We start from the raw sequence: 26,273 nt of genomic DNA, 5'->3' as shown, positions 1-26,273 counted from the left end.
GTTAGGAATGCAACATCAATTATTTTATTTTTCACTTTTTAATGTGGCCTATGTGGCAAAGTGTTTTTGTTGTCTTGTATATTTTTATTCTCCTGACTTTCTAAGTTGAATTATCAAGGGTAAAGTCCTTTCCCTCCACATGTTGTTACCCGAGCTGTCGCTGTCTTCCAGAATCCCCTACTTTGAAACTAGCGCTGCCAATGGGACAAACATAAACCAAGCGATTGAGACGCTCCTGGACCTGATAATGAAACGAATGGAACGGTGTGTGGACAAGTCCTGGATTCCCGAAGGCGTGGTGAGATCCAACGGTCACACCTCTGCAGATCCGTTGAACGAAGAAAAGGAGAAGGGGTCATGTGGCTGTTGAAGAGTCCGGCGAGCTACACAGTAATTCACGTGGCCCATGTCTGTGATCTTCTCTTCGGTGGTACATGGCGCAGAGAGAGATTAACGGGCATTGTGTACAAACTGCTTCTTACCATCCCAATTAGACCTATCAGTAAAGCATCCAGTTTTAAAATTACTTTGCTGCAGCTTTGTAAATATTTCTTTAAGATTCAGCCTGAGAGGTTAGGAGAAATATTTCACATAGCCAAAAGTGCCTTATAAAACCTTAGCCCATGGCAGTAGATCATTCAAGGATTCAGGATCTTGTAGCCATAGAACAGTGCATTTATTATGTAGAATGACTGAAGGTACTGTCACCTGCCTTTACATAGGCCCAGAGTCTCACGTGCAAGATCTTAGATGTAATATCAGTCTTTAATCCAAATTTAAAGACCCTACTTGCATGACAGATGCATTCTAAGATGCCATCTAAACCATTTGAATGTTAAATAAGAATATACACAAATGATGGTTCAGTGTCTTTGAGTATTAATTTATATAAGCATTCTCTTTAAAATGAAATAGGACAAATTATTGGCCTATCTATAGACCCTGGATAAACTGGATTGACCAATTATATGCTCACTGTGACTACTGTTGGTGGGAAAGGGCTTGGGGGGTGAGGGTCGGGGTGGCTTAATATTGTATGAGCAACTGCAGGGGGGCTTCTGGCTCCCTGCGAGGTTCCCCTTGCTCCGAAGGATTGATTGAAGGGTTAGGGAACTAGATTTTTATGGCTTTCGTTTACTGTGATCTGTCCATTTATACTTGGCCTCTGTGCTAGCCACATCTGAACATAGCTGGTTCTTATGCTGATGTTATTTGTGGTAAGTAAACCAACATTTAGCTTCTTGTTTTTCGTATTTATAATGTTGGTCCGGCATCCTCAGGCTGCAGTTTCCATTAGCTTGTGAACAACTCATCTGTTTTCACCATCAGGCTCTATATTGTGATCTTTGCAACTTGTTTTATTTTTACATGGGTGGAATTGAAGGAATTCATTTATAATTACATAACGTGTCTGTTTACTGTTTGGTGGAAGATGGATGTTTGTATTTAAGCAGTTACATTTGTACTTTAGCTCAATATGAGAAAAACAAAGTGTTCTATAGCCTGTAGTTTTCACTGAGATCATGGGCATTTACTGTACTTGCTGGGTCTTGCCAAGGCCATGTACTCTTTCGCATTACCAAAGTGTCTTTTTACCAAATTAAAGGTGGTTTCAAAATATGCTTCATGGCAGTTGTTTATAAAAATCAAAGGGGAAAATTCTTATTTATTAAAGTAGTTTAAGTAGATTAAAATTTCCAAAGAGCTTAATGGCTGCTTAGGAAGAAATATCACTCATTATAATTTAAGGAAAGAATAAAAATAAATGTATTTTGTGGTGGCAAATGTTTGGCATAACTGTAATTAGAAAAATATAACTATGATGGAAAAGTAATTACTTTTATGATAATTTTCAAATGGCTTTTTATTGAGCACTGTCCTGTTTTTTTTTTTTTGCCACTGCCTTCCCACCATCCCCTTAAGAAACTTAGTTGTGTGTACTAAGATCTTACATATTTCTATCCTTGAAATAAGGACCTTTTTAAATACTAAGGAGTCATTGAGCCCTATGCATTTGAATGTGTATCCTAGTGAGGAAAAGGTCGAGACATTTCATGGGCAGGGTCTTCATCACAAGCAGTGCCTTCTACAGTTGCCATAAGACTCAAGTGGAGTAAATAATCTTATAACTATGTATCAGGAAGCATTTTATATAATTCACTTGTACAGTTAAAAAGAAGACGACATCCGTATGTTTCAGCCTATTGGGAACCAAATGAGCAGTTAGCTACAGATTCCATTGGCCTTAAACATAACACACAATTAAACATATACATGATATAGTGCACACACAAGAGCCATCTTTAATTATTGACATAAATAAGCTGTATTCTCTTTGGAAATTATTTGTTTAAATTTATTTTGAAGTACCACTATAAATTTTTGTGTGTGTCAGTGTGTTTTTCTATTTACAGGCTTGTGTAAAAGTGAAGTGTATCTTCAGTGAACTTTGTGCCAAATAAGCTTATAATAAAAAAGTGGTTTAATCGGTCAAGTTTGGATGTGAACATAACGTCATTTCCCATCACAATAACGTTTCAATCAGAGGTCATAATGCTAAAGGAAACCACATTCAGAGACACAAATTCCATTAGGTGCTTGATGAGGGACCAGCGAAGACAACATATTCTGAAGAGGGTAATTCAAATATGTGATCATCAAACATTTCTGAAGCAATCATGGTGCGGGAAGTGTTGTACTAGCTGTTCTCAGGTGAACAAAGCAAGGATGGTAAGGGCGTGAACGAAGACTGGGGCTAAGAGATGAACGCAAGAGGCATTGGGCAGGGTGTGGTACTTGATTGGATGAGGAGGGAATATATAGGGAGATGGACACTGACCTTATTTCCTACCACACTGTCTACCTCACTCACTCCTCTGCAGGAGTACTGGCCTCCTTGGAGCAGTCAAGTATGTTCCTGCCTCAGCAATATTTGCTGTTCCCTCTGCCTGGAATGCTAGTTCTCCATATATCTGCATGGCTTCTTCTCCCATCCTCTAAGACAATTCAGATGTCACGTTGCCCAAAAGGACTTTACTGATCACCTTATATAAAATAGCAGTCACTCCCCATCATGGCCCCAACCAGGCTGTCACCTAATGTCTTGTTATCCTGCTCTGTTTTTGTACATGTCACTTATCACCACTCAATATATTTGTGTTTATCTCCATCCACTAAGATATAAAAATAAGCTCCATGAGGATAGGGACTTGGAAGTTTTCTTCAAAACTCTGTTGCCACTACCCAGAAAAGGCCTGGTGCACAGTAGGTATTCAAATGGTTATTGGTGGACTAAATAAAGGACTTAAGATGCAGCAGGGTCAAGTGAAAGAGTTCAAAATAGGAGTCACTATTAATGTTCGAAGACAGGAATAGAATTTGAAAATAACAACTTCAAAAATGTTTAGAAACACTCTTATATAAGTCCATATTGGCTTAATATGAGAAATTAGGAAATCTGAGAAGTACATTCTGATCTTTTGAAGTTGATGTCAATATAGCTAACAATCTGTTAAAATGTTCAGTAAGGACTTTTTTTTTTTTTTATTTTTGGCCGCTCCACGTGGCTTGCAGGATCTTAGTTTCCTCACCAGGGATCGAACACATGCCCCCTACAGTGGAAGCTCAGAGTCCTAACCACTGGACTGCCAGGGAAGTCCCAATGACTTTTTAAAAATTGAACTATAGTTGACTTACAATATGTGTTAGCAAAATGATTGTTATGCATACATTATATATGGGTATATATAATTATATATACTTTTTTCAGATTCTCTTCCATTGTAGGTTATTACAAGATATTGAATATAGTTCCCCATGCCATATAGTAGGTCCTTGTTGTTTATATATATATACAGTAGTATGTATCTGTTAATCCCATACTCCTTATTTACTCTTCCTCCTTCCTTTCCTCTTTGATAACCATAAGTTTGTTTTCTATATCTGTGTCTGTTTCTATTTTATAAATAAGTTCATTTGTATTATTTAGATTCCACATTTAAGTCATATCGTGTAATATTTGTCTTATTCTGCCTGATTTACTTCCCTTAGTATGATAATCTTTAAGTCCATCCATGTTTGCTGCAAATGGCATTATTTCATTCTCTTTTATGGCTGAGTAATATTCCATTACATATTTCCACATTTTCTTTATCCACCTATGGAGACTTAGGTTGCTTCCTTGTCTTGGCTATTGTAAATAGTGCTGCTATGAACAGTCAGGTGCATGTATCTTTTCAAATTAGAGTTTTTGTCTTTTCCGGTATATGCCCAGGTGTGGGACTGCTGGGTCATATGGTAGCTCTACTTTTAGTTTTTAAAGGAACCTCCATACTATTTTCCATAGTAGCTACACCAATTCACATTCCCACCAACAGTTTAGGAGGGTTCCTTTTTCTCCACACCCTCCCCAGCGTTTATTATGTGTAGACTTTTTGATGATGGTCATTCTGACTGGTCTGAGGTGATACTTCATTGTAGTTCTAATTTGCATTTCTCTAATAATTAGTGAAGTTGAGCATCTTTTTGTGTTCCTGTTGGCCATCTGTATGTCTTCTTTAGAGAAATGTCTATTCTGGTCTTCTGCCCATGTTTTGATTTTTTTTTTTTTTTGATATTGAGTTATAGGAGCTATGTATATTTTGGAAATTAATCCCTTGTTGGTCACATCATTTACAAATATTTTCTCTCATTCCACAGGATTGTCTTTTTGTTTATGGTTTCCTTTGCTGTGCAAAAGCTTATAAGTTTGATTAGGTCCCATGTGTTTATTTTTGCACAATAAAGAATGTTTTGCTTGGGTTTTTACAACCTGGAAAACTCTATGTGGTATTTCCAGGTCTTCTATTTTTGGTGATATGGGTGAGTGTAGAACTGGAAAACTCTCCCAAAATAAAACACTTGATAATGTGAGTAATATAATGAACATATTTTTTAAACGCACTGTTGATCTCTTAGGAAAGTAAGGGAAATAACCTGAGACCATCCCTCTTCCTCCACAAAATGGATAACAACAACCTCAGCAACAACAGTGGCAGCAACAGAGGGAACGTACAATAAATTGATACTGAGTGTGATTTGCTTTTGGTTTTGTTTTTGCCAGTATCAGTAATCAAGGTGCTTGGTTTTAATGGGTACATGCCATTGTGAGAGAAAGCCTTGGGTCTGCTGAGGTAGGACACTGGAATGCAGGGCCCCTTCTTCGAAATACACACAAAGCCAGGGCCTGGTCTATGTCTTAATCTCTCCTGAGCATTTATAACCGTAAGTATGCTTTTACACAGGTTTGAGGTTCAAGTTTACATTAGCCTCGCCCCCCTTTTTTCTGGGAATGTCTAAGCCAAAAATGAGCATAAGCTAACAAAGTGATTTGTGGTTGGTAATACATCTGGATTACTTGGGAGAAGCAAAGCAGAATCTCTTCAGAGGAAACATTTTCACTCAGAACTTACAGGATTTTTTACAGAAAACACCCTGCTAAGAATGAGCTCACTATTTAAAACGAAAATCCATTCCTCCCCCACCCTCTTCAGCCCCAAACATGAGCAAGGGCCAGTGAACCAAAATCCAGCAATATGGCACTTCAGAACTTCAAATAATATACTTATCAGATGGAGGCCATAAAGTAAAGGCCATAAAGTAATCACAGACATAAAAGGAACTGAAACATCTGGGAAAAGATTTTATTAAAGATACAAGACTGGTTTGAATTTTAGAAAAAGACTTCCATATACGGAAAATGTAGCCATTGATATTCAAAACGTAATGGTCAGAATTTAAATGGTAAGTTTGACAGTTAAGGAGAGAATTGGTGAACTAGGATATAGACTGGAGGAAATTACACAGAATTCAGCAGAGAGAGAGAAGGTATGAGAGACACTAAGAGAGAGAGGAAAGATTAAGAATCCAACTTATGTCTAATAGGAATCCTAGAAGGAGAAATGGGAGAACATAGAGGAAGAGGAAATATATGAAAAGAAAATAGCTGAGAATTTTTCAGTAATCGTGAAAGACATACACCGTCAGTTTCAGGAATCATAAGTCTCAAGCAAGCTAAATGAAAAGAAATAGTATTTCTAAGATTTCAGTTCAATTTGTTGGATGTGAAATACATGTTTGTTGTTTTTAACCCCTTCCTCTGTATTCTATTATAATAATTTTCTAAGACTGGCTACTCAGCTATTCAACCTAGAGCAAAGCACTGAGTGTGCTCATAGGCTGAAGGGAACAGAGTCTCAAATGAAGCCTTATGGTGTGGGATTAAGAACACAGGTAAGGGATGTGGCTGCTGACACTTAAGGTAAGAGGTGAAGCTGGGTTATCATGTTGGTGAGAAGGGCAGGAAATTTCTTGTTGAAGTAGCAGGATAAAACTGAGAGAGTTGGGAAGGAACTGTGTAAAGAGCTTGGGAAGACTGATGAGGCTCTTCTATAATTGTTGAGGAGGATGAGAGGGAGAAGATCAAATGAAAGTAAAATAATTTTCAGTCTCTTGGTTGACAATGAAGTGTTGGGCAAATATTTATTACTAAAATTTCTGGTATGTGCCTTTGTTGTTAACATTGTTCTGGGATTGCGTGTCAAGTGATCAGCAAAGAAAAATAAATACAAGTATCAGATAAAAGGAAAACATATATTCACAGATTATAACTAGACAAACTGATTCTAAAGTTTAAAAAAAAAGTTAAGGAATAGCTAGAGAAACAATGTATAAGAAGGCCAAGGAAGGAAGGAAGAGGAGGACTGCAGGTAAGCACAGTTATTTAAATTACAATAATTTAAACATTTTGAAACTGGCAAGTAAATAGATAAATCAGTTGAACAAAGCAGAGAGACCCATAGAGAAGTGATATTTTGAATTAGTGGAGGAAGCAACGCCCTTATTCAACCTATGGTACTGGGGAAAAATACCACTGGAATCCTATCTTGTTATTTATACTGAAGCAAATTCCAGATTAGTTGAAAATTCAAATGTTAATTATATTATAAAAATAATAGAGAAAAATCGTTAAAAGTTTTGAAGAGGGAAATGCAGTTTCAAGCAAAACACCAAATTCAAAACTACATAAGAAAAGATTAATTTGGATACCTACAAATAAAACTTTTCTGCATAGAGAAATGCTATAAGCAATATTTAAAATATTGATAAACTGGGAAATAATTTCTAAATGTCAGCAAAGCTCTTAATATGCAAAATGCTGTTAAAAATCAACAACACAGTAGAAGACTGTGAAGGAAATAGGCAATTCACAGAAAAAAAATAGATTTCAAACACTTGTGAGGATTCCTAACTCCCTTCATAATTAAATAAATGCCAGTTAAAATAATAATAAAAAATTAAATCTTAGATTAGCAAAGATCACCTTTGACAAAGACGCATCTTATTCGTTGTTGTTGAGTGTTAATTGGTAAAACCTTTCGGAAGGCATTTAGTATTGTCTACCAAATTTTAAAAGTGTTACAGGTCTAGCAACTCTATGCCAATAAACTCTCTTTAAAAAAAAACAAACACAAAACCCCCAAAACAGTGTATCAGTAAGGATGCTTATTAAGTCAAAAGATAGGAAAGAAGATACGAAATAAATGTCTATCCACAGGCAGCCAATTAAAATGATACCCTCCTACAATTGCGTTTATGTAACTATGGAAAAGAATGTTAAGTGTTCATTGATAATAAAATGTGTATTGAATGCTTAATAACGTGCCAGGAACCGTACTAGGTACTGGGAGTACAGCTGTAAACAAAACTTCAAAAACACCCGCCCTCATGGAACTCACATCCCATTGAGGGGAGGCAGAACCAGGAAAGGGTGAAGGGGATGCTCATTAGTGTTATCCAGAAGAGGAAGTGGCCACAGGTACACACAAATAAATATGTGTGTCTATGCACAGAAAACCTCTGGTAGGTGAGGACGTAATTGCCACTGGGGAGGAGGTCTAGAGATCTGCGGAGAGAACTTTAGTTTCCTGTGACTACATACATATATATGTACTTTTTTACCACACGCACACATTAATTAAAAAGCGCGCGGGGCTGTGGTGGAGCAAAGGTGGAGCAAAAAAACCACCACTGCGGGTTAAAGCCCCCGAGTCTGAGACGACCGCTTGGGCTGCAGTGCGGGGCAGCAGGTTCCCGCCGCGAACCTCAGGCAAGTCCGCCTCGGGCCGGAATCAGGGGCGGGGCTCGGGCCGCGGAGAAACGAGCTCCTAGAGACAAGCCACGTGTGGAGAGCCATCTGGGGGAAAAGCACAAACCAGAGACAAGCTATACAAGAGCTGAGTGAACGCCGACGCAGTACGGCACGGTAGGGAGGAAAACCAGGCGCTCTGACAGCCAGTTCGGAAGTCTTCGCAGAACCTCGCGCTTTCCCAGAGAGAGGGCCGCCAGGCCGGCTCTGCGCTCTGCGCCTGCGTCTAACGGCGGCGCTTTCGCCGGCGCGGCCGCGGGGTGGCGCCGTCACCTTCAGCTCGCTTTCCTTGAGCCGCCAGGAGCGAAGGGCCGCCGCCTTTTCCGGGCGGAGAGCTGGGAAGAGAATCACTTCCTGTGGCGGGGGCTACGTCACTTCCTCTTAAGCTCGGCGTTTGGCCGGCGAGTTCCCACGAGCGCTCAACATGCGGATTGAGAAGTGTTATTTCTGTTCGGGCCCTATCTACCCAGGCCACGGCATGATGTTCGTTCGCAACGATTGCAAGGTGAGGCGACGGGGAGTAGCGCGCGCTCCGCTGGGTTCTCGCCCGGTTCCTCTCCGCCTTGGCGTCGGGTCCGGCCTGGGATTTCGGCGCGTGAAGCTGGTTTTGCTAGGGGCTCCGACCTCGACCTCCCGCTTGGCGGAGTTTCTCCTGCCGGCGTCCGGACTGGAGCTGGTTACGAGGCCGCCCCTGGGCGAGGCTGGCTGCGGTGAGGTGGAGGAGCGATGCCAGCCAGCGCCGACGGGGAAGCTGCGAGTCGGTTTGCCCACTCCTGCACGTAGGCCACATTCTTCAGTTGGGTGAAATTTGTTGAACACGTGCTGGGTCAAGCATCATTGCTGAGGTCCGCACCTCTACAGATGAATAAGACTTGGGGTCGGCCATAGCGTGTAGAGGTGGATAGGAATATAGCATGTGGCTTAATAGTAGAGTTATGTATTAAGAACCTGTTGGAGGTGTTTTGGGGAGGGTCGTCTGTGAAAAGGCACGAGAAGGAAATGACACTTATCCGGGATCTTGCGTTTTGCTTAAGAACGTAAGGAGAAGGCATTCTAGGTGATAGGAAAACGGGCAGTTCGAGCAGAGGCACAGAGTGGAGCAGTTACTTCTCTGTTTAAGGAAGTGACGGATTGTAGATGGTCATAGAGGCTTGGGGTAGGGCTTAAATATAAATACAAGCCTATATAAAAAGGTACCTCTGTAAGCATAAGATATAAACATAAAGTTAAAGATCTTTCTCGACTTTCGATGGGGTTGTTTCTGCATAAACCTATTGTAAGTGAAGGTGCAAAAACCTAACCTACTGAGTATCATATATAGCCTAGCCTTTCTTAAATATGCTCAGAACACTTATATTAGCCTATAGTTAGGCAAAATCATCTAACAAAGCCTATTGTATAATAGCGTGTTGAATATCTCATGTAGTTTATTAAATACTCTACTGAAATAGAGAAACAGAATGATTGTAAGTGTATTGGGTTGTTCACCCTGGTGATCTGGTGGCTGGGAGCTTTGGTTCGCTGTCGCCGCCCAGCATGAGAGAGTTGTATGGCATTGCTATCAGGGGAAGATCAAAATTTGAAGTATGGTTTCCAATGAATGTGTATCACTTTTGCATCATCATGAAGTAGAACCATCATAAATTGCGGACCCTCTGTATAAGGCCTCATTGTGAAAGACTTTATGAGTGATAAATGAATTTGTCTTTCATACCAGAATGAATCTCATTCCTCTCTTTAACACATTGTTTCTGAGAATTTGAACTCTCTTATATTTGCTTTTGAATCGCTGGACACTTGTAGAAAATACTGATTCCTGGTTTCCACCAGATCTGTTGAATTGGAATTTCGGGGGGGGGGGGGGGAGGGGGAAGGGAAGAGGATCTAGGAATCTGTATTCAATGAGGTGATTTTGACATGCTAAAGAATTACAGTTTCCACTTTATCACCTTATATCTGTATTCTACATGACAGATACTGATCTCACTAAATCGGAATAAGAGGTCTTGCTGAAAGTGAGGGACGAAAGCTATGTTTGGGAATTTGAAAGAGCATGTAAAAGATTTTTAATCCCTTCTCTCAGGAACATGACAAAGAATTTATAGCAATGAATGAAATGATTGTCAGGTTGGGGTGTAATTCACAGTGGCCATTATGGCTTTGTGGATGATCTAGTTATCGTGATTTTATGATTTTTGTCCATCAGTGTTTGTCAGCCGGGTATGGGAATTAGAAGGGATGGTGGGAGCTATCTAGAGTTGGATGTTGATCTGGCAGACACAGTGGAAGTTCAAGAGGATGAGGAAGTCTGTATTGCTAGCAAGGACAGTGTTGAATTAGCTGGGAGCTAGCTTGCTCTAGGGAAGACCGATGTGTTGAGAACAGAGTTGATTGGGGAAATAAGAAGTGGGGGCCTGAAACACTAATGAAGAACAAGTACCTCATTTTTTTCTTTGTTGATGATTTGCTAATCTTTATCTCCTTAGTTCCAGGTCCGAATTTTCTACTTGACAGGGAAATCCTGTTTGTACCTAACAGTGAGCCTCCTGATAGAGAGTTCCTTATTACCTCAAATCTTTTTGCTCTCTGAATTAATACTGTCATCTGCCTAGACAGTTCTGCTAGAAACTGAGTCATCTTTGAATCTTTTACTGTTTGTATCTAGCTGTAGGTCCTATCCATTCTACCTTTGCAAAGGATAGTGGTGTCTTAGCTTTCTTTCTATCCTCCTGCCCTGGTTCCAGATTAGGCACTTGTCACTTGTAGCCTACTATCTTTCTGCATTTATGCTCTTAGCTTTTGAGACCATCTTTCATAGGAGCCTCCCATCTTATGCTTCTAGGTACCTTCTTAAGAGTAGAATTAGTGTGTTACTGCTCCATATTTTTATAGTTTGCAAACAGGAAAAATAAACATACTCTTAAGGTGTGCTTAATAAATATTTGTTGAATTAGTGGCATAAGAACGTGTTGAAGAACTTTGAGGCTCAGATGGATTATTTGTTTGCGTGTTGAAGACTAAGGATGATGACAGAGGACTCGATTAAAAGGGAAATTTGAGTCTATGAAGCTTTGTCTCACACGTAATCATCCATCACCTACCCCACCACAGATTTAACCACTTCCTTAATGTGTATCTACATATTACTTTATACTTGATTATTGTGTATAATTATATCCCATTGTTTATATCCTAGTCTGTTCTTTTTCTCTCTTCTTTGCAATGTGAGACTTTATCACCTTTCTAGACTTCTCAAAGTAGGGCGTCATGGTTTAATTATTCTTGTATTTCTTGCAGCTAGTACAACACCTGGCACATAGTAGCTGCTCCTTATTTGGGGATTGAATCCCCTTCCCATCTCAGTGACTCCAGTCCCTTCAGATACTTCATTGTGCTTTTCAGGTGATGTCTATTAGATATGGAGTTCAAGTAGACTTGCCTGTAACTTCCCATTGGCTCTCTTTGGAACTGAGGAGCCCTAGGACAAGTTCAAACCTCTCATTAGATGTATCTCAGAAATGGGGATTTGTTTAAGAGTTATCTAGTAGGTATTACATATAGAAGGCTTTTACTTAAAAAGGTAATAGTACTTTAGGCTGAAAATACTCAAAGAAATTTTACCAAAAATGATTTTATAGTGAGTTATTCCAGGAGACTACAATAGTTCTTTTATTTTCTAGTTGATTTGAAATTGATTCAAGAATGTAGACATGCTTTTACTCAGGTCTCCCAGAAGAGGGCTCTCCATGAGGTCTCAGCTTAGATCAGATTGTTAGTATTGACCATTTCTAAGAAAACTATGTCCTAGTGTGTTTAGTGACCTATTTGAAAGTCCCCATAGAACAAAGTGTATATAAAATGAAAAGTATTTTGCTTTGTGATGTATACGTGTGTGTATATATCTGTATAGGCTTACTTAGCTTGAAATGGTGATATCTCGTTTTGACCCCTTTTTTTTAATGGGGCACATCTTCTAGGTATGATAATTCAACTTAATTTTCTTTGCTAACATCCACAAACTCAATTACTTTTTCTCTTCAGATTTCCTCTAGTAATACATACAAATTGTAATGTGTTCTAAGACAAAGTAACAAAATGATGCATTTTAGACTTATCCCCAGTAAGCCATTTCAGGATCACATTGAATCATCATTAAATTATAAACACTATTAAAGGATCACATCTTTTGGGATGAAAGTGAAGAATTAAAGTAGTGAAGAATCTTCCTAGTAGATCTCTGAATAAATACTTTAGGAGACAAATCTATAGTCAGTTTTAGTTGCTTTTTTTTTTTTGAAATTATTTTGTGCAGTGGTGGAAAGAACTAAAGTGTCAGAATGGTTGTTTTAACCCCCCCCCCCCCCATTGAGGTATGTAGAAAGTGAATTTTGAGAATTATTCTAAATTGCAAAGCGATTTAAATAAATGACTTGCCTTAAAACTGTTCCCTTCGTTCAGGATCATTTGTAACGTTTTACTGTTATTCTATAAAAATGGTAGTTTTTAACCATATTTTTTGGGCCCTCAATCTTTAGTTGTGATGATGTTTGATAGTCAAAAAATTGTTCAATTTCCATTTTATGTGATGTATCTCACGCATTTCTAAATGGTGTTGTGGGTAAGTAGAAGCGGTTGTGAGTGAGAGCCATTGTTATTTCTCAGACTTTATAGTATATTTTGTCTGGTAGGGTGACATCCTATGGTGTAAAAATTTTTAATATTGACTTTTAACACTTTTCTTGTAGGTGTTCAGATTCTGTAAATCCAAGTGTCATAAAAACTTCAAAAAGAAGCGCAATCCTCGCAAGGTCAGATGGACTAAAGCATTCCGGAAAGCAGCTGGTAAAGAGCTCACAGTGGTAAGTACAGTTAGTTATCAGTATAGTTTTTACAGTTTTCAAAATTTTTAACTTTTGGGCTGGAGACATGATTTAATTAACTCTAATAAGGCTTCCTATAGAATGGTTGATAAGTGACTTATTTGTATTTGGCTTTTGTAATCTCATTCTCACATGATCCCTAAAACCATAAATCTGTAGAATTCTGAAAAAAAAAATTCCTAATCTAGTTTGTAGAAATGATTTTTCTTATTCTCAAAAAAGTGTTTTTAGCTCTTGCAACAAAGGGGAGAATTATTTAAATGGATTGAAGTTGGAAATTGCTACTTAAGGATTTTGAAAGGAGGTTGAAAGATGAAAGCGTTTTTGACTAGCAGTGAGGGTTCAGGTGAGGTTTGTAATAGACTCATTTATCAGTTTCTCTAGCAGGACTTTGCGTCTGAAAGTAGAGAACTTAGTTAATAATGTTGGTCTAAGGAGGAATAGTGAGGAATCGGGGTGAGGGGGTTTCATGAGGCGACCCCGACCATCATATTGCTGTTAACTGAGTTGGTATGAGGACCTGGTGAAGCTTCTGTGCTTGGCCCTTGAAAAGGGAAGAGAGGAAGCTGTTGCACAGGCTGCCTTTGAGGGAGGGAGAGCTTTCAACTGTCCCCTCCCTCCATACTTCCTCTTTACCCAAACCCATGACTCTTTCCCATCTCTCCACTCCTTAAAGGCAGTATCTAAGTATGAACAGTTGCTATGAAGCCCTTTCCTGGCTTTCTTAACACGTGAGGTTTTTCAGTGAATGTAAAGATGTTTTTGACAACAGGTAAGGCCAAATCATAATTGGCACAAAAATAATTTTAGTTTTTCAGTATGGATGAATAGATATGTAGCATCTCAAATACAGGTGGCAACTGTACGAGTGAAGAAAGGATGCCAGGTCATAGTCATTTGCTGGTGACCAGTTACCTTGTCATGGCTGAGGTTTCTGTGATCTGAACAGAGGCATGTGTATATAAATGAAACAGCTAAGTGCAGAGTTAATGCTGTTCCATATGCCCGAGTCTGATAGATTTGAAAACCAAGAAATACCTATTTTTTTCCAAAATTATTTTGCATGTTTTGAGGTAAATAAGATTGTTAATTGTCAAAATACTGACTACATTTGTAGGGGACCTAAAGAATTTCAGGGTGAAGCTTACATCATGGCAGAGTAGCACTACATCATTGAAGATGTGTAGTTTCAACTCTGTGCTGTAACACAGAGGTTTATAGATATTCAAATATGTACACATGCTAGGTATTTTTGTTGGACCACATGAAGTTCTCAGTGTTTGACTGTTTGATCTATGGGAAAAGGCAGTTTCATATGGTTCAACGTAATAAAAAGTTGTGGCTGTGAGTCTCATCTAGGAACAGGTGCAGAGACCAGCTCGGCAACTCGAGGTGAGTGACGGGTGCCGCAAGCTTGAAGAAAACACAGACACAGACAGACTGAAGAGAAAAGTGGGAGGAAGGGGGGCTCAAGACCTCTCCGATCAAAAGCCTTGCTGACTCATCCCACGTTGCTTTTATTGAGTTCTTCCGCTAACATTCTCAGGTTACTCGCATAAACAATCAAAGGCCTCACATGACTGGGGCAATTATCTTTGTTTGCCTCCTGGGTCCGAGTTGAGCAGGTGTGGATTTGAGCTGGGCCTGGAGAGCAAAATAGCCCTGGGGGCAGGAGACCTCTCTCAGATATTAGGGGTCTGTGCCCCACCCCTGTTGGCCCCTCTGCGGCTGTGCCTGTCTTAGGTTGTTCCTCCCTTGAGGAATCTTACCTGTCTCTGGCTAACCAGTCATCCTCCGGGGCCAAACAGGGTGATATTAGTCTCCACGCCCCGCACCTTCAGCTCCTCCACTGCTCAAGCAGGACATTCTGAATCCCATCGCTCGGCCCACATACTTTAACATTTTCAAGGTTTCAGAAAGGCTCCTGAATGTCTTCCCACAAACAGGAAAGTAGGGAAGCTGTTTTAGTTTGTTTATAATCCGCATGATTGTTATAGGCCCCTCTGAGGCTTGGGGGTGATCCTCTCCCCTTCCTTTGAGAATCACTCATATATAGAGAGATGTTTTCAGTAGGGCTTTGTATGTCATGGAGAAAAAGTTTGAAAACTTGTATTCTCTGGAATCACCCTGGGGTGATCTTAATATCTGTCCATAGCTTGAAACACTTAGAACTTTTGTGAAAAGGAGAAAAAGTTTTAAGAACTGCTTCCTTTCTGCCTCGTTTAAAACCATATTTCTCATTTTCTTACAGGATAATTCATTTGAATTTGAAAAACGTAGAAATGAACCTGTCAAATATCAGCGAGAGCTATGGAATAAAACTGGTAAGTCACAAGGGAATACCAGGAATTTTCAGGAGATACTGGTTTGGGATATTACCAAAACTTTAATATCAGTTGGTTGTTTAAATATTAAATTTCTTCTTTTAATAAGTTAGCTTTTATACTTTTATCCTTATTTCAGTGGCTCCGTCGTATTTGTGTTTTTTATTATAAGCTATCCCAAGTCCTTTTCAGAATTGGCTGATGTATTCATTATAAATATAACAATTATTACATTTGATATTATTTGAAGTGCACACAGAGATGTAAAAATGTTCAAATATCTGAAAAAAAATAAAGTTGTAGAATACTTTTTTTTTTTTAGAATACTTTTTTTGCGGTGAGTGTGGCATCATTAAAATATACAAAAACCAAACACACTTCACAAGTTTAGATAATTTGATTTAGGGATATAAATATTGTTTTCTGTATACCTTATAAAACTAGTGATTCTATAAAGTTAAAAAGTACAGCATGTAAGGTGATAGTTGCAAATTTTCTAAGAGAATTTCTCAGTGCTTAACTTGGGTAAAAATGAAGCTATAGGCTACCAGAACTAAAAGAAGTAATGTTTAGTTCTTATCGATCTATGTGTCTCTCTCTCTGTTTCCTTATTTAAGCAGAGGCTTTAATTTAAAAAATTCTCATATGTAGTAAAACTTAGTTCCTTAAGTTAGCTTGTAGATTCCACTATGTCTCTGTGTGTTTGAGGTCCTTGGCCCTGCCTTTTCTCCTTCCCCCGTGCCTGCTTATGTGGCCTTCAGCCATTTCTAGTCTTGGGTGTGGAGGTGATGTAGTTTGTTAGCTAGGAGTCTCTAAGACTTAGAATTCTACCAGCTTTATCGGTCTCTGATGGATTATTGTCAGGGCATACTTTTCAACACCTTCTCACCAGTTAGTCACAAGACTTCAGGGGAAGAGTTGGAAATTTGTGGGCCTTTGTAGTAGCATTTGACACCCTCAAAAGCCTTATTTATCTTCCTGAACTGTGTGGAAAAATCAGAGTCCTGATTTAGAATTGCCTAAATATTCTGCCCCTTGGTGTGCTTGTTTGTTTAGTTTTTTTCTTTTTTAAAAAGGTCTTTCCCTTCTGCTTTGTAATTAGAGGAGTTAATTTCTGAATAGCAGTTGATTTTATTGGGTTTATTTAGTAAGAAAATAACACTGATTCAAACTCAAGGATTTCTAAAGAGATTAATAGGATTTTTAAAATTGAGATTATAATTGACATATTAGTTTTGGGTGTGCAACACAGTGATTCTGTATTAGTATATATTGTGAAATGATCACCAAAATAAGTCTGGTTAACATCTACACCATACATAGCTATACATTTTTCATAGGATTATTAAATTGATTCCTAAAGGCATTCTTGGCAGGGACATTACTGGAAGATCCTAAAGCATTTCTGGACCCAGTCATGTTTTATTTCACTTTGGCCTTTGTTTTCTTTTTTGTTAATACTTGAAGATAGCAGTTCTAGACCATTTTTACCTATAACTACTTTTATTTGGTGGCTTTTCAGCTTAATGTGGAAACTGAGGTGCATATCTTATTTTACTCATCTGTGAATAGTCAGTTATTAAGATCCTCTGTGCTGATGTCATGATGTTTATGTTGTTCTGAGAAATACTCTGCGTTCTCTTAAGATGTCATATCCTTTACCAGTAACCACTGACTCTAGCATAGAAAGATGAACAGGGCATACAGTCTCTGACCTCTCGGCATTTTACTGAGTATTCCTATTTTATGGTTTCTGTTAGACAGTAATTGCTTCAGATGTTCTCACAGAGTCTCATTTATTTGCCCCACTCAGATCCACAGACTACACTTTAAGAATCTGGATTGGGAATTGTGCTATTCAGTATGGTAGCTACTAGCCACAGGGGCTGTGACTAGTCTGAATTGAGATGTTCTATAAATATAAAATCCTTGCTGGATTTTGAACACACAGTATAAAAACAAGCATAAAATATCTCATTAATATTAATTACATATTGAAATGACTATTTTGCATATGTTGGGTTAAACAAAATGTGTCTTAATTTTGAACTGTTCCTTTTTACTTTTAAAAATGTGGCTGCTAGAAAATTTAAAGTTACATATGGGATTTATATTGAACAGTGCTGATATAGATTCTAGAGTGTAGTTGGACTCCACTGTGTTATAGCCAAGGCTATAAAAAGTGTGTAGAGATCTACACATTTTCTGAAACAGTTGGATTTTAGTGGTTAAGAATGTGGCAAATTGATTGGTTCATTCTACCAATATCCATCACGTGCAGATCACATCCTTGGCACTTAAAAGAAAAAAAAATTGGCTTTTATGACCAGGAAGGTACAGTCTTTATTTATGGAGATGACAAGCTAAAACTAGCAGTTAATCCAAGTGCTGTGAAGTGCTGGACTGGTTTCACGTACAAGGAAAATTTAGTTGTAGTAAAGGCTTTTGCAAAATAAAAATTAGAGAAATGATACTTGGGGAAGAGGCAACAGTGCTGTCAGCCAAGGGTATATACCTTTGTCAGCTGTTTTAGTAGGAATTGTTTTTGCAGTGAGTTTTTTGTTTAGTTTAATCCATTTCTAAATCAGAATAAAGAAGTTATTATTAAAGCCCTAGTTGATTATAATCATCCTGCTTGAATGTACATAGATTTGTTAACGTTTATGGATTTTTTTTTTTTTGTAGTTGATGCAATGAAGAGAGTTGAAGAGATCAAACAGAAACGCCAAGCTAAATTTATAATGAACAGGTGTGAATATTTAAAAATATCTTTATTTTCATGTAACCTCAGACTTTAAAAAACTGTCAAGATAGTATAAAGAACTCTTGTATATTCTGTTAGCATTTTGCCAAACTTACTTTAACTCTTTGTAGTAAGTTGATGACATGATGCCTTTTCCTCCTAAGTATACTTCAATGAATATATCCTAAAAATAGTATGATCTTTTTCTGTGTGGGTTTTTAAAGTTGAGGTATAATTAACACACAACATTAGTTTCAGGTTTACAACATAAGAACATGCTCTTACATAACCACAGTATAGTTATCAAATCAGAATATTAACACTGATAAAATACTGTTATTTAATCTGTAGACCTTACTAGGTTTTACCAGTTGTTCCAATAATGTCCTTCATAGCAGCAGAAAATCCTGGATCATGCATTGCATTTAGTGGTTATATCTGCTAAGACTCCTTCAATCCAGACAGTTTCTCACCCTTGTCTTAAATGATATGGACATTTTTGAAGAGTACAGGTCAGTTATTTTATAGAATGTTCCTCAGTTTTTGTTTGATGTTTTCTTCATGATTAGATTCAGATTAGGTACCTTTGGCCAGAATATCATAGAAATGTGTCCTCCTTATACATCCTATCAGAGGCACGTGTTATCTCTTACTGGTGATGTTAACTCTGATTGCTTGGTTAAAGTAGTGTCTGCCAGTTTTGTCCACTGGAAAGTTACTATTTTTTTCCCTTTTTAATCAATACATTTCTCGAGGGAGGCACATTGAGACTCAGCGAAGAGCCTTTTACTCCTTAAACTGGTACTTAGTGGTTTTAGCATCCATTAGAGTTCTGCCTGAATCTGTTACTGTTGTGATTATTGCCAAATGGTGATTTTTTTCTAATTTCATAATTTTTTTCTCCATTTATTAGTTGGCCTTTTTATCTAAGAAAGAGCATTTTCCTTTTTCCCTGGTTCCAAAATTTATTCTTTTATTCATTTATTCACATCATAGCTGTGTATATTCTTTAATTCTTATTGTAGTCAATGAGTTATAATTATTTGTCATTATTTATTTTGATGTTCTAAGTACCCCAGAGTTGGCCAGTGAGAATTCCTTCAGGCAGGCTCTGTGTCGTTTTGACAGTTCCTTATTTCATTCCTTGAGTGCTTTCTTGCTTTGTGGCTAACAGGATTTTCTAGTGCCATCTTGCACTTTTCCCTGCCCCATCTTAGAATTGGCTGTTTCTTTAGAAGAGGCATCACTTTTGATCTGGTCACCATGAAAGTCATAGAAAAACAATGTTTCTGGCTTAAAAAAATTTTTTTTAAAGCATTACAAGAAGGGACCCAAATGCTTGAGAACTAGTCTGTTAGGTTTTTTTGTTGAATGTCTTATGTGTTTTGTGCTCTTGTAATTACTGAACGATTTAAAAAATTAGATAACACGCTTTCTCCTCAAATAGAGAACACAGACACTTTAATAATTAGAGATTTGTACTCTGTGTGTATAATCTCTGAGACTTGTTAATTCTTTGTTTCAATCACTTAACAAATGAATATTTCATATTCAAATATATATTCAACCCTTATTTTATTCCTGACTAGGCTCTGCGAATATAGTGGATGAACAGATTGGGAGTGTGGGAATCATATTTAAGTGAATTAGGAACAAGAAACAAATTGTTCTCATTGCTCATCTGTGTGGCTAATTTAATACAATTTTTACAAATCATGAATTTAATGTCTTTTAAGGAGGTTTTAGTACCTGAAATTTTGACCTTGATGTGTTTTATCCTAGGTTGAAGAAAAATAAAGAACTACAGAAAGTTCAGGACATTAAGGAAGTCAAGCAAAACATCCATCTTATCCGGGCCCCTCTTGCAGGTAAGTACTGCATTACACAGGAGTTTTTTTCCTTAAGTAGAGAAATGAACAATCTAGAGTGTTGTGGTCTATGTATTGGGTATAAACCAACTTTTTAAGGGTGAATCTTTTTTCATGTAAATGTTCTCCCTCATGATATGACAGATATAAAAATAACTTTTTCAGTGTGTTTCCCAGTTCCAGTCGATATATTGCATATGGTGTTTCTTTTCTCCCTTCATAAAATCCTAGCTTCCATAAAATCTCTCTCCAAGTTAATCAAAATGATTTGAGTAATAATTTAATAGATGATTTTGCCTCATGCCTGCTTTAATTAAAGGACAATGTTTTATATTAGTTGTTCTCAGATTTCATTTGGTGTGGGCATTACTTGGGGGACTTAGTATATAAACATAGAGGTCCAAGCCCCTTGAGTCTGGACCTCTCTTCTTTAGTAGCACCCCAGATGAGTCTGATTCTTCAGTTTGAGAACTACAGTTTTGTATGAAAACCCCTCCTTGTGCTTATGTAACTTACAGGTAGGCACTCACTTGGGCAGTTGCTTGTGTGCATAATTTCTTTTGTGAGGTGCTAGGAAACAGTTTTTTACTCAGCTGGTGCCAAGTACAATCTGTTAAAAGGAGAGAAATTTTGGTGAGATTTAGCTATGCCTAAACCTTAGTAAAGTCAAATTCTGTAACCACATATTGGGTAGATTTATACAAAAGTTTAGGTTGTTTTTATACCAAATTCTTAAAAAAAGACAAAATCCTGGAGCATTGTTTCACATATAGATAATATGGACTGACACCCAAAAAACAATAGGAATGAACCATTGTTATCTAAGTTTTTAGGTAACCGTCTTTGAGGTAGATAGAAGAGCAGAGACCCTGGTTCCCGGTGGCCAGGGTTCACATCCCAGCTCTTTGTCTTATTGGACTTAACTAGCCGAGTGACCTGGGTCATTGATTCATCTGTCTCTGTGCCTCAGTTTTCTCATGTTTAAAATGTAGGTTGTCATGAGGGCAAGATGAGCAAATGTGTGTAGAATGTGTAGCAAATCATAAGACCTATATGTTTAGTTATTCTTAAATTATTTAGGAATATTTAATGTTATTTTAAAATATCCAAGATTCTTTATAAAGTGTGGATATGACTTCCACAAGGTCACACTGAATAAGAGTTTAATTTCTTTCCCTCTTTCTCTTCCTTTCTTTTTAGGCAAAGGAAAACAGCTGGAAGACAAAATGGTACAGAAATTACAACAGGATGTGGACATGGAAGATGTTTCTTAAAACTCTTACTGTCGGTAACCATTTGTATAAGTGCATCTGGAAATCTCCTTTGGAGACTTAGAAATTCTAAATTATTGATTTTTTTTCACATAAGTGAAAAAAATTTGATGACCTACAATTGCTATTTGCAGAACAGCAGATATTATGGATTTGAATGACCTACGTTGTTATTTGCAGAACAGCAGATATTATGGATGCTAGATTGCATCTCAGCATTAAACCTTCACTGAGAGATATACTTCTATAAGTCATGAAAATTATGTTTGTAAATAGAGAAGTGAATTATGGACATAAAATGGTCATGCCATTTAGTTAATGGCATTAGGCAGCATTTATGTAATAATTAATGACATATTCTTGACTAGCAATATATAAAAAAGTTTTGTTTGCAGTAAAATATTCCCTTTATTAATGTTCTAGAAGGGATACAGCAAGAAACTAACAATCTGTATGATAATTAGCCTCAACTAATTTCTTTTGATTTTAGTATTTCCAGTTTTGGTTTGTTACCTTTTTAGAAGGACATAATGGTCTAATATATTGAAGCCTAATTATGTTGGACTGTTTTGATCTGGTGTAACTATTATGATAGGCATTTTTGGATGTTGGGGGTGAGTTGAATAGTCTTCCTGAAATGGCACTGTATAATCTCCACTTTGGAGAATATGCAAAATGAGATTCCTAGTAGGAAAAGGTTTATTTTTCCAGAGCTCCAGTACCTATTAAAATTTTTGTGTGGTTTTCTTTTTAAAAACTGTTTTTTGAAAATTGGATGTATGGGTAGCACATTATTTATACATAAAATCGTTTCTAAAGTAAGTGCCTAGGTATTTATTATTTAAAAGTACTAAACAGAAAGTATGAAGTATCAGTTGCTTGGAAAGAAATTACTTTGCTCACACAAACTACTGAAGTAGGAGATATATTTAAAGAGAAATGTTTACTTTATACTTTGCTTATTTTTATATTATTTATAAGTAAGTGTGTTAAGAATATTAAGTAACTCATTTTTTTTTTAGGACAAAATTTAGAATTACAAGTTCTTAAGGTTATATAATTATATAGTAATAGCTAAATTTTTATTTCAGTATTAGAAAATAAAAAAGTGAATGGATTACTGGGCCAGGTGTTAGAAGACCTGAATCCAGCTTTGTTCTTACTGATAAAATAAAGCTCATTTGTAAACATCATTGATTTAACAATTAGGGGAAATATGTGTGTAAAGACATTTGTAAAATTACTTGAAGTTTTCATTCTGTACTATATTCATGTTTGCTTTAATATAAACTTGTTTAAAATTACATACTATTAAGAAACAAGTTTCCTATTGTGCTAGTTAGGGAGCAGCTTGCCTGTTGCTTTGAGGTCATTAATTTGGGGAAATTGAGCTGAAACAAAGAGCTAACATTGTATCTCAGGTTTAACATTCAGGCAGTTCTCTTAGCTGTCAGGATTTCATATTTCTATAAAGTATTTGGTTGCAAATGCTGTGATTTTTATCCACCCACAGCTTTCTAAGCTTTGTTGCCCACTGAGGGTGAGTTATCCCTTTAAAGTTTGCTTGAGAGTGGCATGGTACTATGCTTTTAGGCTGCTATTGTTTTAGCTTGTCTAGTTGAGACATCTTCTGGGCAGTTAGCATAACACAAAATCACAAATTGTCCAGACACTCACTACACAATATATTCTCTCATTGATTAAGAGCAGTATTGGTCTGGAAGTCATAGAATTTTTTTTTAATAGGTACCTCTTAAAAAACCTTGTAAGATTGCAGAAAAAAATTCTCACATGAGAAAAAAAAACTCATTTCTTAAAAATAGAAACCAGGAAGATGTTTGCCCTGTAGTAGAAAGTTTGGAAGGACTAGCCTATTATCTCATGAAGTAGACAGCATTATTTCAATTTTATAAACGGCAAAATCTTAGGTGTAAAATCTTGCCCCTTTATCACACAAAACAGAAGATGGAGGGGGCTGGGATTTGTGTTCTTACCAGTCTGTCTCCAGCGTTGCTCTGCGTGTATATAGAAGGGATTTATTTAGAGCCTCTCAGATTCCGTCTTCACAAGTCCTGGTGATTGCTGCAACACTCACTTGACTGTGTTTTGGTTGCTTCATCTGAAAAAAAATGGAGATGATAATATGACCAACCTCAGGATTTTTATGAGGATCTAATTAGTTAATACATATAGTCATTTCAAGGCTACTAGTATAGTAAGCTACTGTTAAAATGTTAGCTATTTAAGGTTGGTTGTGAGACCACACGAAACTCAGTAACAGCAAAGGGCTTTGACTTGGGAGAAAGATGGAGGATCTTAGGGTTTGGGGCTAGCTGTGTGAAATTGAGTGCAGTGTACTTAGTCCACAAATGGATATGTATGGTTTAAAATGTTAATTTTCACCTTTATGTCACCTGGCAAGTTCAGTTATTAAGAGCATCTCATTCCGTGGACATTCTCTGCTGTGAAGATTGGGAGGGGGAAATATATTTCTGGCTCATCAGATTAGTTAAAAAAAAAAACAAACATCGCCCATAATTTTAAGGGCTAATTTATATGATACAAGGGAAGTTATTTTTGCCCTCTGTCTTTTAGCTCACATTTTAAATGGAGATCTGGAAAAAGACATCAGATTTTAATTACTCAATGTAAATTCCAATATTGAATGAAGACTATACCTTGTAAAAATTAATTTAGCAGCCTGCTGAATTAAGTGAAAAAATAAGAGGAAATATATAAAAAATCAATTTCAAAGGCTATAGGAAGAATTTTCCAAAGTGTCTATTCTTTATTGATATAAAGCAGAATGGAAAAGTTAACCCACATGTTTTACCCTGCGTGTGTTTACACTGAGTGTGTCAGTAGCCTTATGTTGATTTGAATCATTTTTGTGTCTGTTGCTGAATTTCTTTTTAAAGAAGAAATGACCTTTTCCTTATCTTTTCTTACATTCTGAATGTAGCAATCTCTAATTTCTGGTGCCATGGGGTGAGCCTCTAACTTAAGCTCTCCTTCTTGAACACTCTCCCTAGGTTTTGTATATTAACTCAAGCTATCATGCAGGGGTTGGGGGTGATATTTCCTCCACATTACCTTCCCTGGGATACCAACTACCTGAACTGATTCTCTAGGTTCCCATTGATTCTGTGGCTTCCCTTTTATCCTGCCAATAAAGTTTCTTTTGCCAGTGTTTGTAACCAGAAATCCTGATTGACAGACATCCCCATCCTCTCCAGCAAGTCCAGGCAACACATTTCTGTCATAATCTCTTAAGAATGCAAGGACTGTTTCTTATCCCAGGCACATAGCAGGTACCTTTGGAGCATTGAAGGTACTCAATAAATGTGACTAAATGTAGCTATTTTCTAGGTTTACTCCAGTTTACTTTTAAGATAGCCAGTAACTTGGAAGATATTCAGAATAAATTAGCAGCAGAGAGACACATTAGGAGAGGAAGCACCCTGTGTGTGACTTGACATTAATTATGTCTGCACTGTTGGGAAGACTGGCTGGAGAACAGTGCTTGCCTTGGGCTGCAAAACTGATTTTGCTGCTTAGGTCTAATCGTCTAGTGGTGATATACCAACCTTCATTTCTGGGTCTGGCTAGAGCATTCACATGTCAGGAAATCCTGGGAAGAACTGAACATGAGCCATAGTTTTGGCAGGGTTCTTAAGTTTTGTCTGGAATTTGCTTTGCTGATAGAAGTAGTACTTCAGGAGTCACAGAGTCTAAAATAGAAATAAGGACAATTGTGGAGAATCTGTTAAAGAGTATTGCTTCTCTAAGGGAATGTAAACTAATCAAAAAAAATAAAGGAGCCTGGTCCCTTAGCATTTTTGAGGAACTCTTTGTTTTCAGAATGCCAGTTTTTAAATATTTGATTTGTTTAATATATTCCAGTAAAGTGTATGTTTGGTTTGATACCAAGCCATGGACTCTGAAGAGAAACACCAATGAAAAGTATGCCATGCTAGTCAGTGAGTTACCCCACACTGTTTTCCAGTGTACATTTAAGGATATCATTGCGTTTTAACTCTTCTGATATCAGGGAATGATGTGTAGACAGTGAGAAGTAGTTAAAGGCAGTCCACCTGATTAAAAGGATTCCCCATTCAAAATCAAATGATACAGCTTACTCATACTGTGTGAAACTATATTATTGTCCACTGAGTTTCTCTCTAATACTCTCAGATTCTTCATGCTGCCAAAACACCAGAGCTAGTAGCTTTTTGACTTCATAGAGACACAGTTTCCCCATTTCCAGAAGATAACATTAGAAGAATATACAATGGAAATAAAAGTTATGTAGGGAAAAATATCTCAAAGGAGAAAATATCCGGGTCTTAACCTCTCAGTTCCTTGGATCACATGTTTTCCAAGAGGTAGTACTGCCTTGTTCCAGAGTTGTGAGAGCTCAGTGGCACAGGAATTATTACAGTCAGGTACAACGCATATATTATCTCATAATATTCACAACCCTTTAAGTTAGTCTTCATTTTGCAGATGAGGAACATGAGAACATGGAACTCAATAGCTTCATCCATATACTTGTCACTAACAAGTAGCAGAGCTTAAATTCAGGTTCTGACAACCACTAGCTGAAATCCCAAACAGCATCTACCATTATTGGTGCTCAATATACATATGTTTATTCATTCAAGGAAAAAAAAATCCAGCAGTAAGAGTCCTGGAGAAAAGGATAGATTTCATGGAGTAGTTTAACTTGTCAATCTAGAACGAACACTTTTTCTTACTCGTTCTTCCAGGACTGACAGGTGATCATCTACCCCAGGTTGAGTATAATTCAGACAGCAAATTTAATGAAATGAAGGTTTTTTTTTTGAAATTTACTTCAAAAATTAGTACAGCAATGTCAGTAATTACAGTATAATTATTGGAGGAAGTGTTCATTTAGCACTTAAATGAATACTAATCTTGTTATCCAAAGATTTTGAAATTTTATCAACAACTGTTTCAATTGAGCAATAAAAGTATTAAT

General features: G+C 37.3%; 2 protein-coding genes across 8 annotated transcripts in view; both read left to right on the top strand.

Moving 5' to 3' along the window:
• Window positions 1-2,494, top strand: part of RAB27A (RAB27A, member RAS oncogene family) — a 68,580-nt gene extending 66,086 nt beyond the window's left edge. For all 7 annotated transcript variants that reach the window (XM_057722581.1, XM_057722586.1, XM_057722588.1 and 4 more), the window contains one exon: window positions 172-2,494. In XM_057722581.1, coding sequence (XP_057578564.1) covers window positions 172-370 — 199 coding nt within the window. In that variant the 3' untranslated portion in view covers window positions 371-2,494. The remainder of the gene's footprint in view (window positions 1-171) is intronic.
• Window positions 2,495-8,551: 6,057 nt separating this feature from the next.
• Window positions 8,552-26,273, top strand: RSL24D1 (ribosomal L24 domain containing 1). The gene is made up of 6 exons (XM_057724299.1): window positions 8,552-8,690; window positions 12,931-13,044; window positions 15,317-15,389; window positions 18,075-18,138; window positions 19,915-20,000; window positions 21,201-26,273. Exons 1-6 carry the CDS (start codon window positions 8,610-8,612, stop codon window positions 21,272-21,274), a joined length of 492 nt encoding a protein of 163 aa, XP_057580282.1. The 5' UTR covers window positions 8,552-8,609; the 3' UTR covers window positions 21,275-26,273.

This window comes from Hippopotamus amphibius, chromosome 2 (assembly GCF_030028045.1).
Source record: "Hippopotamus amphibius kiboko isolate mHipAmp2 chromosome 2, mHipAmp2.hap2, whole genome shotgun sequence".
Lineage (NCBI taxonomy): Eukaryota > Metazoa > Chordata > Mammalia > Artiodactyla > Hippopotamidae > Hippopotamus > Hippopotamus amphibius.
This window is presented reverse-complemented; position numbering and strand designations above follow the sequence as displayed.

Excerpts from the sequence above, each read along its gene's own strand:
- RSL24D1 (XM_057724299.1), top strand. The coding sequence starts at position 8,610 with ATGCGGATTGAGAAGTGTTATTTCTGTTCGGGCCCTATCTACCCAGGC. Across the intron at positions 13,045-15,316 it reads CTGGTAAAGAGCTCACAGTG|GATAATTCATTTGAATTTGA; the intron begins GTAAGTACAGTT and ends ATTTTCTTACAG. Across the intron at positions 20,001-21,200 it reads TATCCGGGCCCCTCTTGCAG|GCAAAGGAAAACAGCTGGAA; the intron begins GTAAGTACTGCA and ends CTTTCTTTTTAG.